This window comes from Heterodontus francisci, chromosome 18, assembly GCF_036365525.1.
Source record: "Heterodontus francisci isolate sHetFra1 chromosome 18, sHetFra1.hap1, whole genome shotgun sequence".
Classification (NCBI taxonomy): domain Eukaryota; kingdom Metazoa; phylum Chordata; class Chondrichthyes; order Heterodontiformes; family Heterodontidae; genus Heterodontus; species Heterodontus francisci.
The window spans coordinates 8,372,136-8,392,776 of NC_090388.1; the positions used below are offsets into that span (position 1 = coordinate 8,372,136).

Sequence of the window (20,641 nt, forward strand, 5' to 3'; positions counted from 1 at the left end):
CAGCAGTGTGTACCATCTACAAGATGCACTGCAGCAACGCACCAAGGCTCCTTCAACAGCACCTCCCAAACCCACAACCTCTACCACCTAGAAGGACAAGGGCAGCAAATGCATGGGAACACCACCAGCTGCAAGTTTCTCTCCAAGTCACACACCATCCTAACATGTAAGAATATCGCCGTTTCTTCACTGTCGCTGGGTCAAAATTCTAGAACTCCCTTCCTAACAGCAGTGTGGGCATATCTACACCCCAAGGACTTCAGAGGTTCAAGAAGGCAGCTCACTACCACCTTCTCAAGGGCAATTAAGGATGGGCAATAAATGCTGGCCTGGCCAGTGACACTCACATCCCATGAAAAAAAAATTAAATTCACTCATGTGATGGTTTAGTGTCATTCCATAGTTCTGTTTCCATTATGTAAACCCATTCAGGTTAATAACTCTCTTAAAGTAGCACAGAGAGGCACTGGGGAAGAGTGTGTCATGGGGTGATCTGATCAAAGTGTTTAAATGATAAAGGGACCCAATAGGGCTGATACAGAGAAACTATTTTCTCTGGTGGGGAAACAAGAACAAAGAGGCATTGCCTTAAAATTAAAACTATCCCATTCAAGGGTGATGTCAGGAAGCTCTTCTTTGTATAAAGCATAGTGGAAACCTGGAACTCTCTCCCCAGAAGATTGTGGATGGTGGAAGGCAATTGGAGATTTCAAGACTGCGATCAAGAGATTTTATTGCCTAAGGATATCAATGGATATGGAGCAAATACAGGGAAATGGAGTTGAGGTACAGACCATCCAAGATCCAGTTGAATGGTGGAACAAGTTTGAGGGGCTGAATGGCCTCTTCCTGTTCCTATGTTTCTATATTCGTATTTGCAGAAGGTTGGCACTGATTCTCTCTTTTTCCCTAGTTATTGTCTTCAGTGTTCAACATTCGTCGCTCACAGGTGTAAGGATCAGGCTGTGTTTCGTTCCCAGAAGGTTGATTGTCAGGGATCTCCACCTCTGTCTGTCCTGTGTTGTCCTTACACATTCCACATAGGTCAACTGCATCCAGTCTATTATATCCGTCATCCATTTTCTCCTCTGCTTCCCTCTCTTACGATTTCCATCGATCTTTCCTTCCAATAATTGTCTCTATCCACCTTCTGCTCTAATGATGTGACTGAAATATTGTATCTTTCTCTCTTTGATGTTATGCAGTAATTTCCTCTTTACTCCAGCCATTTCCAGCATATTCTCATTAGCCTTTTTGTCTGTGTAGGATATGTGGTACATTCTCCAATATGTCCACATCTCGAATGTATACAGCTGATCAATAGTAACTTTGTTTGTTGTCCACGTGTCCGAGGTATGTAGCATAGATGACAAAATGTAGCACCTCAGCATTCTTTTCCTAAGATTCGGGTTCAGTTTCTTTGATATTAACACGTCCTTCATTCTGACAAAGGCTGTGTAGCGTCTCTGGTGAGAGGAAAATAATGCAGGGATCATGAGTTCAAATCCCTACAATAAATCTGGTAATTTATGTCTTAACATTTGAAAAATGTTTACCAAAACTGTAGATTGCTGCAAGACCCCAACTGCTTCCTTGATGTCCCTCAGGGAAGGGAACCTGCTATCCTTACCCTGCCTGAATCTATATGTGATTCCAGTCCCAGAATGTGGTTGACTTTCAATGCCTGCTGCAGTGACTTAACAACAGTTCAAGAAAGCTGTCCACGTCCACCTTCACAGAGAAACTCGGGATGAATGATGAATGACAATCTCACCAGCGACAGCTGCATCCCGACAACAAATGTTAAGAGTTTGTTAGTTAATTAAACTCCACTAATTATAATGTAATCGTATTTCTGAAGGTCACTGCAGATTATGTTCTTTAAAGTTAAGTCTTGAAGTACGCCCAACTACATTCAAGTTAATCTTCCCTTGTGTATATAAAGATAAAGCACATTATGGAACAAGTTGTAATCTGAAGCATTGTTCCATGTGAAAAGATGGGCCAGACTGCAATACTTCCTCCAAGGAGGAAGGACACTTATGTTATGGAACTTCATGTATGGTACAGGTAACCTTTCTTATCATTCCATTAGCAAACTGTACTTGCTCATGTAGTTATTTTCTGGGTAATATATTAAAGCAGAATCCCAATTGATATAGTGGGACAAGAGGCAGGATGTATTTCCTCTGGCTTTTAACAATTAGCAGGAAATTAGAGCACTCTGATAACTGCAGTGTGCAGGAAATATCGGAATAGGGAGCTATAATTAGGGGGAATTCTGCATGGGTAATTGCTTCCGTATAACATGGTTCAGTATTTCAGTAATAGATACAGAAAATACTGAAAATACTCAGCAGGGCTGGCAGCATTAGTGGAGAGAGAGAAGCAGAATTAACGTTTCAGGTCAATGACCGTTCGTCAGAGCTTAGAGTACTTTACAGATGTAAGTTTTTGAGCAAGGCAGGGAAAGGAGGGAAGGAGGAAGGAACTAAAGGGAAGGTCTGTGATCAGGTGGAAGACATGAGGGATTAAATGACAAAAAGGGTTCATGGTGAAAGACAAAAGCAGAAGGTAATGGGACAAGTTGTAGTGGATTATAATCCTAGCCCTTTTCTGGGGCTACCCCGAATCAGGCATACTTCTCAGATGATCACTCCCAACTTAAAGTTGAAAGAGACAGATCCCAAAGACCCTTGAATGGGTCTGAAGAACTGATCTAAATATTCCTAAAGGAAAGGAACCAGTTGAGAATATTACTGTCTTCCAGATAGCATTTAACAGTTTCAGGCAGATTTAATAACCCAGACATTATGAGGGTCGAGGAATCTGTCCTCAGTAATGTACCTCCCCAACAAAGAGTGTACAGAGACAGGTTCACGAGTTAGCAATGCAGAAGACTATGTGGGACAATATAAGTTCTAAATTATATAAAAGTTTTTTAAAGAATCGAACATGCAATTCGCAGTTGGTGAGGCAGTCAATTGCAACGTTAATAGTTCTGGGAATAGATAGAAAGTACAATCTTGTTTCTAGTAGAGATTCCAATTTTTAAATCTAAATATTGTTACAGTAAAATATTTACCTCAATCCCAGAGCAGAAGACTATAGAGTTAGAGAGATACCTCTGTCCCAGTAAAGGGGAGAACTATCATCACCCTACTCCAATAGCCATACCTTTACCCTGAGAGATGTTGAAGCATATCTAATGAATCTAAAAATTCAAGGTGAGCTTCCAATATTTGTACTGTTTTTCAAGGTGTATAAATCATTTCTTACATATGGTGGTGTTACCTCAACTCCAAATAAATTCATCCTTCATTATTTCCTAAATAAGGCTGTATAACTGTTAATTTCTAGGTGAGGCCCACCCCCTGATTCTGAGAAAGATTATATAACTATTAAGTTCAAGGTACGATACAAGCCTCTTTGGTTTCTAAGAAAGCCAAGCTGCGAGCTTTGTGATGGTCAGTTTTTCATTAGTCATCTAACTGTGCTTCAAGATTATAATTCAGTTTTTGGCTTTGGTTAGCTTTGTCAAAAATTCGTTTGATGTTGGTTTAGAGCTATCATCTTATCAACTCTTACACTGTGGTGGTTTTTATTGCAGTTTACAAAACTATTTTATCAATGTTTTACCATGTGGTGAGGTTTGTGACATTAGGAGCAGATCCCTTTTATCAGAAACTGCCTTTACAGTTCTAAGATGAGGCAAGCTTTTTAACACAGAGATGTGTTCATTTAATATTATAGAGATCAACTTTTTTAACCACTTAGGAAGACGGACACTTTTATTTATTTAGAGATACAGCACTGAAACAGGCCCTTCGGCCCACCAAGTCTGTGCTGACCATCAAACACCCATTTATACTAATCCTACATTAATCCCATATTCCTACCACACCCCCACAATTCCCCTACCTATACTAGGAGCAATTTACAATGGCCAACTTACCTATCAACCTGCAAGTCTTTGGCGGTGGGAGGAAACCGGAGCACCCGGCGAAAACCCACACGGTCACAGGGAGAACTTGCAAACTCCGCACAGGCAGTACCCAGAGTTGAACCCAGGTCACTGGAACTGTGTACCTACTGTGCTAACCACTGTGCCACTGTGCTGCCCCAACCACTGCGCCACTTTTTAAAAACCTTTTTAAACCCTCGTTCATTGGAACATTACTCTTTTAATCTTAAAGCACCTCATTATGGCCAGATTCCTTCACAAAGTTAAGAAACAAGAGATGGGGTTGGAGGAGGTGTAAATGTGAAAAGCAGAATCATAACCAACATCTGCCATCCGAAAACCAAAAAAGAAAATGGGGACAGAGATTTTGATCTGAAATTGTTGAACTTAATGTTGAGTCCTGAGGATTGTAAAGTGCCCAGACAAAAGATGAGGTGCTGTTCCTTGAACTTATGTTGAGCTTCATTTGAACAGTGTAGGAGACTGAGGACAGGGAGGTCAGAGTGGGAGCGGAGTGGAGAATTAAAGTGACAGGCGATGAGAAGCTCGAAAGCTTGGGTCTCCCCATCATAGAGGAGACCATATTGTGAGCAGCAAAAACAGTATACTAAATTGAACAAAGTAAAAGCAAATAATTGTTTCACCGGGAAGGAATGTTTAGGGCCTTGGATAGTTGGGAGGGAGGAGGTAAATGGGCAGGTGTTACATCTCCTGCACTTGCGTGGAAAGGTATTATGGGAAGGGGAGATGGTATTGGGGGTGATGGAGGTGCCGGAGTTGTGGACAAAGGTGTCGCAATGGGAACAGTCCCTTTGGAATGCTGAAAGGGGATGAGAAGGGTGAGTATTTTTTTGAGTAAGGTTTATTTTAACTAGTGAACTGTATTGATTTTTAGTAGGATTTTCAGTACTAGTAAGGTTTTATTAATAATTCTAAGGTGTGTGTAGTATTGGTAAGGTTTCTTTTTTCTGAGCAGTAGAAAAGGGTCAACTAATAAATAAAAGAATGGCAGGGTTGCTTCAACCTCGAGAGTGTGGTAGCTCCAGGATGCTTCCTGTATCCTGGAGAACCATTTGTGCAGGAAATGTTGTCAATTGAAGCAGCTTGAGCTCCCGGTTTTGGAACTTGAGCTGCAGCTGGCGACACTGCGGTGCATTCATGAGGATGAGAGCTACGTGGATAGCATGTTTATAGATGTGGTCACCCCACAGCTTAAGAGTATGCAGGGAGAACGGGAATGGGTGATCACCAGGCAGTCAAAAAGAATCAGGCAGGTAGTGCAGGAGACCCCTGAGTGTATATTACTCTCCAACAGGTATTCAGTTCTGAATACTGAGGAAAATGATGCTTCACCTGGGGAGTGTAGCCAGAACCAAGTCCATGGCACCACGGGTGGCTCAGCTGCACAGTGGGGTACAGGGAAGACTGGAAGAGCCATTGTGATAGGTGATTCAATAGTCAGGCGAAAGACAGGCGTTTCTGTGGCCGCAGACATGATGGTATGTTCCCTCCCTGGTGCCAGGGTCAAGGATGTCACTGAGCGGCTGCAAAGCATCCTGAAGGGGGAGGGTGAACAGCCAGCAGTCATGGTCCAAATTGGAACCAATGACATAGGCAGGAAAAGGGATGTGGTCCTGCAGTCAGAATTTAGGGAGTTAGGTAAGAAATTAGCAAGCAGGACCTCAGAAGTAGTCACCTCCGGATTACTCCCAGTGCCACGCGCAAGTGAGTATAGAAATAGAAGGATAAGACAGATGAATGCATGGTTGGAAAGATGGTGCAGAAGGGAGGGTTTTAGATTCCTGGGACATTGGGACTGACTCTGGGGGATATGGGACCTGTACAGGCCGGACAGTTTACACCTGAACAGAACTGGGACCGAGTTCCTTGTGGGATGTTTTGCTAGTGCTGTTGGGGATGGTTTAAACTAGTTTGGCAGGGGGATGGGGACCTCAGGGTAGACTCAGTTGGGCAAAATCAGAAATGAAAATGGAAGGCATAAAATTAATGGATGAGTCTGGAAGACAGAGCAAACAAAGGTTAGAAAATTAAAAAAAGAGTTTGGCAGTGCTCAAGGGTATCTATTTCAATGCAAGGAGTATAGCAAATAAAGCAGATGAGCTGAGGGCACAGATAGGCACATGACAGTATGATATCATAGCTATTACGGAAACATGGCTTAAGGAGGGACAGGAATGGCAGCTCAACGTTTCTAGTTACAGGGTTTTCAGACGTGATAGGGAGGGGGTAAGAAAGGAGGGGGAGTGGCAATTTTGGTTAAAGAAACTATTACAGCTGTGAGGAGGGATGACATGGTGGAAGGTTCATCAAATGAGGCCATATGGATTGAGCTAAGGGACAAAAAAGGGGCAATCACACTGCTGGGAATGTGCTATAGACCCCCAAACAGTCAGAGAGAGATAGAAGAACAGATATGTAGGCAAATCTCAGAGAAGTGCAAGAAAAATAGGGCAGTAATAGTAGAGGATTTTAACTACCCCAATATTAACTGGGATAGTTTTAGTGTGAAAGGAATTGAGGGAGCAGAATTCTTGAGGTGCATTCAGGAGAACTTTTTTGGCCAGTATGTCGCAAGTCCAACAAGAGAGGGAGCAGTTTTAGACTTAGTTTTAGGAAATGAAGATGGGCAGGTGGGAGAGCATTTTGGTGGCAGTGATCATAATTCAGTCAGTTTTAACATAATTATAGAAAAGGACAGAGATAGAACAGGAGTTAGAGTTCTCAATTGGGGCAAGGCCAATTGTACTAAATTGAGGAGTGATTTAGTGAAAGTGGACTGGAAACAGCTACTTGAAGCTAACAGAAGAGCCACGGATGTAGGTGGGAAGAGTCTGGACAAGGGAGAAAAAAAATAGAGTCGCGATAGGAAGAATCTGTTTCAGTGCTGTATGTCTAAATAAAAATAAAAATAAATAAAACATTTTGAGGGGCCTGGATAGAGTGGAGATGAAGGGCCTATTCACCTTAGCAGAGAGGTCAGTGACTACGGGGCATAGATTTAAAGTGATTGGTAGAAAAATTAGAGGGGAGATGAGGAAAAGGTTTTTCACCCAGAGGGTGGTGCGGGTCTGGAACACACTGCCTGAAAGGGTAGTTGAGGCAGAAACCCTCAACTCATTCAAAAGGAGTCTGGATATGCACCTCAAGTGCCGAAATCTGCAGGGCTACAGACCAAATGCTGGAAGGTGGGATTAGAATGGGTGGATTGTTTTTTAGCCGGCACAGACACGATGGGTCAAGTGGCCTCTTTCTGTGCCTTAAACTTTCTATGATTCTATGATTCTAAGGGGAAGATGGCATCACACTGGAGGTAGCAGAAGATGATGCCTTGAATCTGAAGGCTGGTAGGGTGGAAGATGAGGGCAAGGGGAAATCATAGAATGGTTTTGCAGGGGAAAGGGATGAGAGCAGAAGGGCAGGAAATGGGTTGGACATGGTCAAGGGCCCTGTCAACCATGGTGGGAGGAGTCCTTGGTTGAGGAAAAAGAAAGACATATTGGAAACACTGATACAGAAGGTAGTATCATCAGAACAGATGCTTTGAAGATGAAGACACTTCGAGAATGGAATAGAATTGTACTGGAAGAAGGGTGTGAGGAAACATACTCCAGGAAGCTGTGGGTGTCAGTGGTCTTATAGTGGATATTGGGTGATAACCTATCCCCAGAAATGGAGATAAAGAAGTCGAGGAAGGAAAGGGAAGAGTCAGAGATGGACCATGTGAAGGTGAGGGAAGAGTAGAAATTAGAAGCAAAGGTGATGAACTATTCCAGTTCAGGGTGAGAGCAGGAAACAGCCTGATACAGCCATCAATACAATGGAAAAAGAGGTGGCCTGAATAGGACTGGAAGAAGGAATGTTCGACATATCCCACAAAGAGGCAGGCATAGCTAGGACCCATGTGGGTATCCATAGCAACACCTTCTATTTGGAAGAAGCGAGTGGAGTTAAAGGAGAAGTTGTTCAATATAAGAACAAGTTCAGCCAGGCGGAGGAGGGTGGTGGTGGATGGGGACTGGTTGGGCCTCTGTTCGAGGAAGAAGCGGAGAGTTCTCAGATCTTCCTGGCAGTGGAGGGGAATGGAGGTGCAGAAAGATTGGCTGTTTATGGTGAATAGGAGACAGGTAGGGCCAGGAAACTAGAAACTGTTAAAGTGATGGAGGGCAACAGAAGAGCCAGGGATGTAGGTGGGAAGAGTCTGGACAAGGGGAGAAAAAAAAGAGTCGCGATAGGAAGAAATCAGTTCAGTGTGACAGTAACAGGTTGAAACGATGGTTCTACCAGGGCAGTCCTGTTTGTAGATCTTGGAAAGGGGGTAGAAGTGGAATGTTCAGGGTTGAGGGACTATGAGTTTGGAAACTGTGGAGGGACAACCTCCAGAGGAGATGAGGTCAGTGAGAGTCTTGGAAACGATGGCTTGATGTTTAGTGGTGGGATCATGGTCCAGGAGAAGGTAAGAGGAAGTGTCAGCGTATTGGTGTTCAATCTCTGCAAGGCAGTCTCCACAGGCAGCGGTGGGTTCCCCAGACGCAGGTAAAATGCCAGCGGAGGCAGGAAGAGGCCCTAAATTGGCCACTTAAGTGACTCAATTGGGCTCCAGGCGGGTGAGCTGTCTGCCAGCTTTCCTGCTGCTGCCAAAATGGCATGGCAGAGGATGACGTTGGGCACCTGAAGCCTCCCTGTGCCATTTTGCCAGCATTCCACCTCCCAGCCCCTCTCCAAAGGGCTGGTAAAATGCAGCCTGTTAATTCTGTTTCTCTCTCCACTAATGCTGCCAGACTTGCTGAGCATTTCCAGCATTTTCACTTCTTATTGCAGATTTCCAGCATCCACAGTACTTTGTTCTTGTATAGTGTCTCAGTGTTGTGGTGCTTTATCAGATGGCTACAGTGTTGGCGCAGAACTGATTATTTAAAAAAAACTTCATAAGCATCTGGGGGACTTCAAATTGGCGAAATGTTCAAATAGCAGCTGCAAATACTACAAGCATTCTTATACTCATCTATGGAGATAAAAGATTAGATAACATCTCCGTCCAGTGGAAGTATTAACCTATCTATTCCCTCCACACAGGCTGCCTTGGCCAGTCAAGTGCATCCGGCACTTTCTGTTCCACTTTTAGATTTCCAGCTACAGTTTTTTTTTGTTGCAGTTTTTGAGCACAGTGACACACAGGATCTACAGTCTCACGGCACAATGGGGCTGCCTTTCAAAACTCAGCAGTCAGAAGGACAAAGCATCGCACAAAGAAAGAAAGACCTGCATTTATATAGCGCCTTTCACATCCTCAGTACATCCCAAAGCGATTCACACCCAATGAATTACTTTTGAAGTGTAGTCACTGTTGTGATGCAGGAAATGTGGCAGCCAATTTGTGCACAGGAAGCTCCCACAAACAGCAATGTGATAAGGACCGGATAGCCTGTTTTTATATGATATTGGTCGAAGGTTAAATATTGACCAGGAAACTGGGGAGAACTCCCCTCCTCTTCATCAAAATAGCATCTTGCAATCCTTTCCACCCACCTGCAAGATTAGATGGGGGCCTCAGTTTAATATCTCATCTGAAAGACAACACTCCCTTAGGACTACACTGGGAGTGGTAGCCTGTATTTTGTGCTCAAGCTGTTGGAGTAGGATTTGAACACAGAGTCATAGAGGCAAGAGGGAGTGCTGCTCATGGCACCACAGCTGATAACTATGGACACACACGCATCAGCTTAACAACCATTTTAACCATCAATTCTGCTGAAACATGGATTATTTCAGTAGAATGAACTTGTGAACTTTGCTAAACACGGTTTAAAAAAGTGGATCATCTCGGTCCCCAGCTTTAGCCAATGACTACATTTGTTTGGACACCCATTCCACCGAGACCCACATGTTGGGAGTCGGAGGCAATAGCATCGGCTGCCTGTATCCTAATTCACAACAAATCATGCCTGTGCTGCTGACCTACATCGGCTAACGGTTAAGCAACGCCTCGATTTTATCATTTTCATCCTCATTTTCAATTCCTTCCATAGCCTCGCCCCCCCCACCCCCACACTCCACCCCGCCCCACTATCTCCCAAATCCCCTCCAGCCACACAACCCTCTGAGATATCTGCACACCTCTAATTTTGGTCTCTTGGGCATCTCCGATTTTAATCGCTCCACCATTAGTAGCTGTGCCTTCAGTTGCCTAAGCCCTAAGCTCTGGAATACCCTCCCTACACCTCTACACCTCTCTACCTTGCTTTCCTTCTTCAAGATGCTCCTTAAAACCTACCACTTTGACCGAGCTTTTGGTCATCTGCCCTAATATCGTCTTATATCAGGATCATATTATGTTTTATAATACTCCTGTGAAGCGTCTTGGGACGTTTTATTAAGTTAAGGATGCTATATAAATATAAATTGCAGTTGTTGTTGTAACTCTGAACCAATCACCAAAGCCACTCATCCAGGGATGGTGTAGAGCAAGGTTAGAGATACCCCTATAGATGGTCAGAGTTCAGTGGCATTGCTATAAGAAGGTTTCGGCCAGTCTGATGGTGGGCAGTTAACTAACTTCTGAAATTGGTTCAATTAATTTATTTTTTATTGGACTTTTGCATTTTATTTTTTGCTAATCAACAGAACTTCACAATCCCTCAGAGCCCATTAATAAGCAGCTGTGCTGTGTACAATGGAATTGAAAGAATGAAATGGGTGGAAAAGATTGGGAGTCAAACTTCCTCAAGCAAGTTGGTCTGACGCACTCAGAATATGTTTCTGCACACTGATATGTGAAAAGAAAGTGCTGCATTTATATAGTGCCTTTCGTGACCATGGGATTTCTCAATGTACTTTTGAGGTGTGTTGGAAAAATCAAATTAAGTACTTTAGAAGTAAGGTCACTATTGTTATTTAGGAAGCATGACACACACACCAAGATGTGCACACACCAAGATTCCACAAACAATGAGATAAACAATCCATTTGGGTGTTGGTTGAGGAATGAATGTTGACCCAGGACACCAGGGAGAACTCCGCTTCCCTTCTTTCAAAGAGTGCCAGGGAGTCCTGTGCAACCATCTGAATGGGCAGACGGGGCCTCAGTTTGACATCTTACCCAAAAGACAGCGTCTCCAACACTGCAGCGTTCCCTTAATACTGTACAGGGATTGTCAGCCTAGATTATCTGTATTGTGTTAAACTCTGGTATGAGATCTCAGTTTGCAACCTTGGTGTCATAGTTGATGCTATGATGAGAACCTACCACGTACCCACACCATCACTAAGACTTTCTATTGATCTAACTTCGATCAACTCCTCTCTTGTCTCTGCTCACCTACTGCTGAAACCCTCATCCATACCTCTAGACTTGGCTATTTCAATGCACTCCTGGATGGACTCCCATGTTCTAACTCTCTGTAAACTTGAGGTCATCCAAAACACTTCTGCCCACGCCCTTACTCTCACCAAGTCCCATACGCCCCATGCTCGCTGACCTACACTGGCCTCAGGTCAAGCACCGACTTAATTTAAAAATTCTCATTGCTGCTTCAAATCCCTCCATGGTCTTGCTCCTCCTTATCCCTCAAATCTCCTCCATCCCCATCACCCTCCAAGATATCTGTGCTCATCTAATTTTGACCTCTTGAGCACCCCCCGATTTTAATCACTCCACCATTGGTGGCCATACTTTCAGTTGCCTACGGCCTAAACTCTGGCATTCCCTCTCCAAACCTCTCCGCCTCTCTACCTCTCTTTCCTTGTTTAAGACACTCCTTAAAACCTATCTCTTTAACCAAGCTTTTGGCCATCTGCCCTAATATCTCCTTATGTGGCTCGGTGTCAAATGTTGTTTTATAGTTCTCCTGTGAAGTGCCTTGGGTCATTTTATTACATTGAAGACACTATACAATTCCAAGTTGTTGTTGTTATGAAGTCACAGCATTCTGACTCAGAAAAAAGACTACCCACTGAGCCACAGATGAATACTGCAAAGTACTGTGATTGTTAGCTTAAAACTATTATCTTATTGCAGAAAATTTATCAAGGAATGTCCCAGTGGGCTGATCACCCTTCATGAATTCAGGCGACACTTTTGTGATGGGACCGTGGGTCCCAAGTCTTCTGAATATGCTGAGCAAATCTTCAGGACTCTGGATGATAACAGGGTAACACAAACTAACATCAACAGCTATGATGTTTCTCCTCTAGTTCTGTTTCAAACCGCTTGTTGAATACACTAGACTGTGTATCGTGTGTTGATATTGCAAAGAGTTTAACACATTACAACTTTTTCCAATGGGATGCTTAACAGAGATAAGTAACGTCACCCATTTCCCCCCCCCACCTCACCTTATCTGCTGCTGAAACCCTCTTCCATGCTTTTGATACCACCAGACTCGATTATTCCAACGATCTCCTGGCTGGCCTCACAATTCCCAGCCTCCATAAATGTGAGCTCATCCAAAACTCTGCTGCTCGTATCCTAATTCAACCATCGCCCCTGTGCTCGATGACCTACCATGGATCCTGATCAAGCTACCTCTTGATTTTAAAATTCTCATCCTCGTGTTCAAATCCTTCCATGGACCCGCCCCGCCCTATCTTTGTACTCTTCTCCAGCCCCACAAACCTCCGAGATCTTTGCATTCCTCCGACTTTGGTCTCTTGTGCATCTTGTACTGCGTTCTCCTTACCATTGGCTGCACCTCTGAAATTCCCTCCCTAAACCTCTCCCCCTCACCACCTCTCCAGCTCTCTCTCCCTCTTTAAATTGCTCATTAAAACATACCTCTCTGACCAAGCTTTTGGTGATCTGTCCTAATATCTCCTTATGTGGCTTGGTGTCAAACTTTGGCAGATAACCTTCCCGCAAATTGCCTTGGAATGTTTTACTACATTAAATACACAAGTTTGTATTGTTGATATTATTTTGCATTTATACCAGACCTATGATGAATTGTTCCTAATTTAAGATTATTTTGAATCACCTTGACACGAGGCTTTTATTCCTATAAATGTTTTTTTATCACAACTAAACATACTGACCTCACCTTATGCCATGCCAGACGGTTCCTTTAAGGTGGCCTCACTCAGCTCTTCTGTTCGCTCCCCCCCCACCCCGACACTATCTTTCCTAAGTTGCCCTGTATTTCCAAACCAGTTTCCACTCTCTTAATCTCTTTCTTTTTGTTGCATTAGCCTCAAAATGATTATTGATTATAAGAGACCGAATGCTGAACGCCTTTGGATGAAGTTCTTTAATTTTGCTATTTTAGTGGAGTCACCAGCCTATTTAAAGTTAATAATTCACACTGGGATTAAAATAACAGACTAAGGAGCACCACTCAAATGTATCATGCATTTGTTCATTAATGTTAGCAACAATAATTTCTGGGTTGTTGCTTTACTCACTGGGATCTCTGCTTTGAGTGCTAAGGTTTCAATCTAAGCAATTGGCCTAATCCTGCTCCTATTTCTTATGTTCTTATGTTCTATTCACACACTTGCAACAAATCCCTCAGGATGCCTTTTAACACCATTTAATTTAATTGACTTAATGTCTGCATTAACATGAAGCATACGGAGGCATTTAGTATGAAAAATTAAAATGTTCATTTGGGAATAATGCAAGTCCTGAAGAGTACTCAATTAAAGATTTCCCTTCTGTACAGAAGGGCTGAAAAAGATTTTGGTCTTATTCCTTCTGTCTTTTACGCAGAATTACATAAAACTTACATCACAGAAAGAGGCCATTCGGCCCAACTGGTCCATGCTACTGTTGGGCTGAATTTTATGCAGGTGGCAAGGGTCCCGACTCCAGGCCAGTAAGGCAAGAGGAACCCCCACCTCAGCAGTTTTGGGGGCATTTTATGGTGCTCAGGCAGTTAATGGCCTGGCGCCCTGGTCCCTTCTGATTGGCCAGCAGCTCAGCAGTCGAAGCAACGCCACTTGGAGCAGTGGCCACTGCAGTTACTGCAATAGGCCCAAGACCAGGAGCAGCGCTGGAGCCCCAGACTGCAGGTCAGTGGGGGCTGGTTCGCCAGGGCCTCTCAGGCAGGCCCCAGAGAGGGGTGGGGATGTTGGTTGTTGAGAGTAGGGAGTAGATTTTGATGCAAGGGCAGCCTTTGCCACCAGGGGCCCTCTGTGAGCCATTGATTGCCTAAGCAGGAGGCCCCGCTTCTCCACCCAGCCGGCAGGGAGGCTGCCTGGTTCTACTGGGCAACCTCCCCATGTGGTGGGGCTACCACCAGCTGCTGGTAATGTACCAGTGGTGGCGGGAAGAGGCCCTTTCATTTGTTCATTCATTTTTTCATTGGTGTCATCTTCTTCCCTGAAGGTTGACTGTTAGGGATCTCCACCTCTGTCTGTCCTGTGCTGTCCTTACACATTCTGAATAGGTCAACTGCATCCAGTCCATTATAACCATCATCCATTTTCTCCTCTGCTTCCCTCTCCTACATTTCCCGTCGAACTTTCCATCCAATAATTGTCTCTGTCTACCTTCTGCTCTAATGATGTGACTGAAATATTGTATTTTTCTCTCTTTGATATTATGCGGTAATTTCCTCTTTACTCCAGCCATTTCCAGCACTTCCACATTAGTCTTTCAGTCTGTGTAGGATATGTGGAACATCCTCCTATATGTCCACATCGCAAATGCAGACAGTTTATCAATAGTCTCTTTGTTTGTTGTCCATGTCTGTGAGGCATTAAACATAGATGAAATACTGTAGCACCTCAGCATTAGTTTTCAGGTTCAGGCTCTTAAGTGGCCATTAATTTGTCATTTAAGATTTTCAATTGGCCACTGAGTTGCAAGGCTGTCCTCAGCCATCACTGTCCCTGACAAAATTGAATGGTATTGGGAAGGCAAAGGCACTCCACCCCCACCATGCCTCCCACACCCTGTCTTCCCTCACTATTTTATGGGCGCCTCCCTGCCCGTCTCTAGAGGGCTGATGAAATCCAGCCCTTTCATGTCCACATGAGCCTTCTCCTACGCTATTGCATCTCACCCAATCAGCATATACTTTCTCCCTCATGTGTTTACCTAGCTTCCCCATAAATGCATCTGTGTGATTTGCCTCAGCCACCCTCTGTGGTAGTGTGGTAGTGGAACTCCCTCCTAACAGAACTATGGGTGTACCTATGCCACATGGACTGCAACGGTTCAAGAAGGCAGCTCACAACCACCTTCTCAAGGACAATTAGGGATGGGCAATAAATGCTGGCCTTGCCAGTGACGTCCACATCCCTCGAACAAATAAAAAAAGAGATTGACTGCCGCGTTTCCTAGATTACAACAGTGACTACCCTTCAAAAAATATTTCATTGGGATGTGAAAGGTGCTATATTAATGAAAAATGCTTTCTTTTCTTATATCTGGGTTGTTTGAAAGTATGTGGCAGGACTAAGAGCAGAGCGTGTTGTGTTTGTGTTTGAAGGATGGGATGGTCGATTACCATGAATATGCGACTGCTGTCAATCTGCTGATACAGGGCACTCCGGAAGAAAAGCTGAAGTGGTCATTTAAACTATACGACAAGGATAAGGATGGAGCAATTAGCCGTTTAGAGATGCTGGAGATTATGCAGGTCGGCTTCTGTTCTGTTACTCACAGGTTAACAGGGGTGTAATTGGTCTTTGGCCGTTAGCATGTAAAGAGACCACCAGCCCCTGAATCAGGGAGCTCAATGCCTCAAACCTCTAACTCCTGGGTGCTCACCATCATATTATCATCATATTATCACCCTTATTTATTCTCTCCTTACCTGTCTGGTGGGAGACTGATGGGATTGGTTCAACCGCCTGATTGACACCCTGCCCAATGGACACCTCACCCAATGGACACCTCATTCAATGAACACCTCGTTCAATGAACACCTCACCCCGTGGACACCTCGCCCAATGGACACTTCGCCCAATAGACACCTCGTCCAATGAACACCCTGCCTGGTTTTGCTTTCATTTGAAGTCAGGGGATAGTAAAATCAGTCAAGGTTTTAAAATGGGCATTCAATCCAGTAAGTTTCTTACCAAGTGGGTTCGCATAAAATAATCATAGTCTCAGAGGATCTTTCATTATCCAGCTGAGCAGATAGACAGGAGCTACCGTTTTAACATCTACTTCTGCAGGGCTCCACCTCCATTAGTGTTCAAGTCCTGGACTGAAATTTGAACCAGGAACTATTCGGATACAGAGACAAGAATTGCTGCCACCTGAGTCAAGGTAACAACATTTAAGAACAGCACCAGAATCCTGCAGAAAACAGACAGAAAATATTCCAAGGCTTTGGTTATAATAATAGAGCAAACTCTGGGGCTCAGGAAACTTTCTTTAAAAAATAATGTTTCATATATGTTTATTTAGTTGCTGTGTTGATCGTAATGTTTTTAACTCACTTTTATAAAGTTTTCTCTCTATTCAGACTATATATAAAATGAGTTTGGCCGCTTCACTCACTAAAGTTGACCCCCAAACTGCAGAAGAATGTACCAACAGAGTATTCATTCGACTGGACAAAGACAGAGATGGTGAGTGAAGCAGATGTGTACAAAGTTGAAGTTAGCCCATTACTTTTCTAAGGACCGTACAGCACAGACGGAGGCCATTTCACCCATCATGGCTGTCCTAGCTCTATGAAGGAACTATCCAATTAGTCCCAATCCCTGTCTCTTCCTCAATAGCTCTGCCTGTAACCTTGTTACTCTGCCATTGAGTAAATTAAAATTGTGGCAGACTTTACTAATGATGAATTATCTTGATCCTTAAGAACAAAAGAACCTAAGAAGCAGGAGCAGGCCATTCAGCCCTTTGAGCCCACTCCACCATTCAGTGAGATCATGGCTGATGTTCTACTTCAACACAGTTTTCCTGCACTATCCCATATCCCTTGATCTTTTTAATATGTAGAAATCTATAGATCTCACTATTGAACATACTCAATGACTGAGCCTCCACCGCCCTATGGGGCAGAGAATTCCAAAGATTCACCACCCTCTGAGTGAAGAAATTCCTCCTCGTCACAGTCCTAGATGGCCTACCCCCTATTCTGAGACTGTGTCCCCTGTGGCTCTGGGCTCCGTAGCCAGGGGAAACATCCTTCTTGCATCAACTCTGTCGAGCCCTGTAAAAATGTTGTATGTTTGAATGAGATCACCTCTCATTCTTTTAAATTCCAGAGAATAAAGGCCCAGTCTCGTCAATCTTTCCTCATAGGACAATCCCTCCATCCCAGGAATTAGTTTGGTGAACCTTGATAGATTTGAGACTCGTTTGGATCATTCAAGGGGGTGGGGGTGGGGTTACAGGCTAAAGGAAGCTTTCTATAAACAATGCTTTGTTCACACTAATTTCTGAAAACAGTTAATTCTTTTCACATTTTTTACCAATACCCTTAGCTCTGCTTTTGTCACCTCCAGAATCAATTATTCCAATGCTCTCCTGATTGGCCTCCCACCTTCAACTTCTGCCCATATTCAGACCATTGATGCAAAGGGAGTGAATAGAAGGGGTGATTCACAGTGGCAGAAGGTTGGGAGATGTGTTTTACAAGGATCAGTGCTGAGACAACTGTTGTACACAATTTATATCAACAATTTAGAATCAAAAACACTATTTCTAAATTTGTGGACTATTTTAAATTGGAGGGATAGTCAACATTGAAGAGGATTGCAACAATTTGCAAGAAGGTATTAATCAATTTGCAGAATGGGTACATAATTGGAAAATTAATTTCAACATAGGTGTTACATTTTGGTAAGAAAAATAAAGATGTCACATGTTACTTGGAAAATAAGAATCTAAATGGGGTAGAAGAGCAAAGATATCTGAGAGAACAAATACACAAATCACTAAAGGTAGTGACACAGATTAATAAGGTCATTTAATAAAAAACAAAGAAAGCACTAGGGTTTTTTTCTAGACCAATAGAATTGAAAAGTAGAGAAGTTACATCAAAGTTGTGTCAACCCTTGATGAGACCACATTTAAACTATTGTGTACAGTTCTGGTTGCTGTATTATAATTGTGGATAAGGTACAAAAAAGATTTACAAGGATGATACCAGACATGAGATGAATAGGCTGGGTCCCTTTCTCTTGAAAAGAGAAGGCTCAGGGGTGGCATTTTTTAAACTTATGAAAGGGTTTGATAGGATAGACATAGAGATGTTTCCGCTTGTGGGGGAGACCAGAACTCGGGGCCATCAATATAAGACAGTCACTAATAAATCCAATAGGGAATTCAGAAAAAACGTCTTTATCCAGAGAGTGGTGAGAATGTGGAACTCGCTACTACAGGGAGTGGTTGAAGCGAATAGTATAGATCATCTAAGGGGAAGCTAAACAAGCATATAAGGGAGAAGTGAATAGAAGGATATGCTGATAGAGTTAAATGAGGAAGAGAGAGCCTCATATGGAACATAAACACCAGCATGGACTGTTTGGGGCAAATTACCTGTTTCTGTACTGTATATTCTATGTAATTCTATGTAAAAACTCAGTATTGTGGGACTTCCACACATGGTCAGACTCACAAGTATTAGTATTCCGAATGAGAAGAGTATCATGCACCTGAAGGGCCCCAGTGTGGAGGAGGCGATGGAGAGGTATGGGAGGGTTCGGGGTGGGCCTCGATTGTGGGCCTGGCTACCTTAGAAATCTCGGGATGTGGGTGTCGCTGGCAAGGCTGGCACTTATTGCCCTCTTCATGAACTGCTGTGGTCATAGACTCATACAGCATAGGAGGAGGCCATTCGGCTTATCATGCCAGTGTCGGCTCTTTGAAACAGTTTGTGCGGTGAAGGTATTTCCACAATGCTGCTAGGTTGGCGTTTCTAGGATTTTGATCCAGCGACGATGTAGGAATAAGTCCAAGCCAGGATGGCGTGTGTGACTTGAAGGGGAACTCGGAGTGATGGTGGAATCATAGAATGGTTACAGTACAAAAAGGGCCACTTGGCCCGCTGAGCCCATGCTGGGACTCTGCAAGAGCAATTACCTAGTCCTACTTACCCGCTCTTTCGCTGTAGCTCTGCATTTTTTTCCCTTCAGGTGTTTTTGAAAGCCGTGATTGAATCCGCCTCCACCACCCATGGTGTTCCCATCTATCTACTGCCCGTGTACTTCTAGGCATTAGAGGTTGTACGTTTGGAAGTTGTTATTGAAGGAGTCTTGGTGAATTGCTCCAGTACATCTTGTAGATGGAACACACTGCAGCCATTGTGGTGGAGGGAGGTAATGTTTCAGGTAATGAATGGGATGCTGATCAAGTGGGCTGCTTTGTCCTGGATAGTGTAGAGCTTCTTGATTGTTATTGGAGCAGCATTCATCCAGGCAAGTGAAGTAATTTAACCGCAGTGCTCTTACACTTGGGGGTGGGCAACTTGGGGGGGGAATCCTTATGCCTGAAATGGGCAAGCTGTGTCAGACGTTCTAGGCTTGTGGAGCAAGGCAGGTGCCTGAGATGCGCCCCTAGTGGCCAGCCACATGCAGATCAGGTGCTCTCCCTTCAGCACTGCATACGCCGGGAGGATCAATGCCTTAGGTACCAGTGAATAGGATCCTGGCACTAGGGCCAGGATTGCGACCCATGGAATTTAAGGAGTCATTGGGGCAGAAATTTGTCCAGTAGTGCAAAACACATGGTTACCACACAGACTGCCCTTTAGACACTGAAGTCAATGGGACTGAATATTAGGTGTGGTGTATAAGGGCCAGCCAATGAGATACCACTTGTATCATGATGCCATTCAGGACCAATTTCTTCCCCTTTGTGCCCATTGAGTTGGGATTTGGAATCACAAATCTCAAAGACACAGTATTTATTGTGGGGCGTCACTGCCATTTCTCTGTATATTTCTCCAGATGTTGGGACAGATTGAGTGACACAGACCGGCTTTATCTTTTCAGCAGTTATCAGCCAGCAGGAATTTATTGAGGGAGCTCTGGGAGATGAGTGGATCCGTGCAATGCTGGAGTGTGATCCCAAAACAGTCGATGTTCCAGGATTCCCTTAGCCATGGACGTTTCGCATTGAAAGCTCAACCAAACAATGGGACTGATCTGAAGCAAAAGACTCAATGGATTTACACTAGAGATGCTGCGGTGAACTCCTGTTGGTTGACTGAGATCAGAACCGCAAGGAGGGAGCAAGACCGAGAATAAAAGTAACATTCTGAATTAAACGTCCGAGGGCAGAATTTGTGATTTGCGATTTTGTCACACAAAACACTCAGCACATTTATGCCACATGACTGTGTTAAAATAATACAGAGAGGAACTTGGGGAAAGCAAGATAAGCAATTCTGTGAGAACATCAAGGATCATGGGGTAAAGATTCTCTGTGCCCTGTCCTTGCAGGTCCCAGAATCACACATCATTAAATGACCAAATACCCAGCCTTTCATAATCCATCATTAAAGGTAAGACGTGCCACCCCTGGCTCAATGGGTTGCACTTTCACCTCTGAGGCAGAAAGAATTGGTTCAAGCCCCCACTCCAGAGATTTGGGCACATAATGTAGGCCAATGGTCATTCTAATATTGATGGAGTGCTGCATTGTCAGAGGTGTCGTCATTTGGATGAAACTGATGCCCTGTTCAATCAAGTGAACATAAAGGAGCCTATGGCACTGCTTCGAAGAGCAGGGGAGTTCTCCTCAGTGTCCTGGCC

At 43.8% G+C, this 20,641-nt stretch overlaps 1 protein-coding gene across 1 annotated transcript; it reads left to right on the top strand.

The window, feature by feature from the left end:
• Nucleotides 1-1,999: 1,999 nt before the first annotated feature.
• Nucleotides 2,000-19,986, top strand: LOC137379782 (guanylyl cyclase inhibitory protein-like). The gene is made up of 5 exons (XM_068051151.1): nt 2,000-2,070; nt 12,000-12,132; nt 15,412-15,561; nt 16,396-16,501; nt 19,880-19,986. Exons 1-5 carry the CDS (start codon nt 2,000-2,002, stop codon nt 19,984-19,986), a joined length of 567 nt encoding a protein of 188 aa, XP_067907252.1.
• The last annotated feature ends 655 nt before the right edge of the window (nt 19,987-20,641 follow it).

Coding starts and splice junctions, on each gene's coding strand:
- LOC137379782 (XM_068051151.1), top strand. CDS start 2,000: ATGGGCCAGACTGCAATACTTCCTCCAAGGAGGAAGGACACTTATGTT. Junction 12,133..15,411: donor GGACTCTGGATGATAACAGG/GTAACACAAACT, acceptor TTGTGTTTGAAG/GATGGGATGGTCGATTACCA. Junction 16,502..19,879: donor ACTGGACAAAGACAGAGATG/GTGAGTGAAGCA, acceptor TTATCTTTTCAG/CAGTTATCAGCCAGCAGGAA.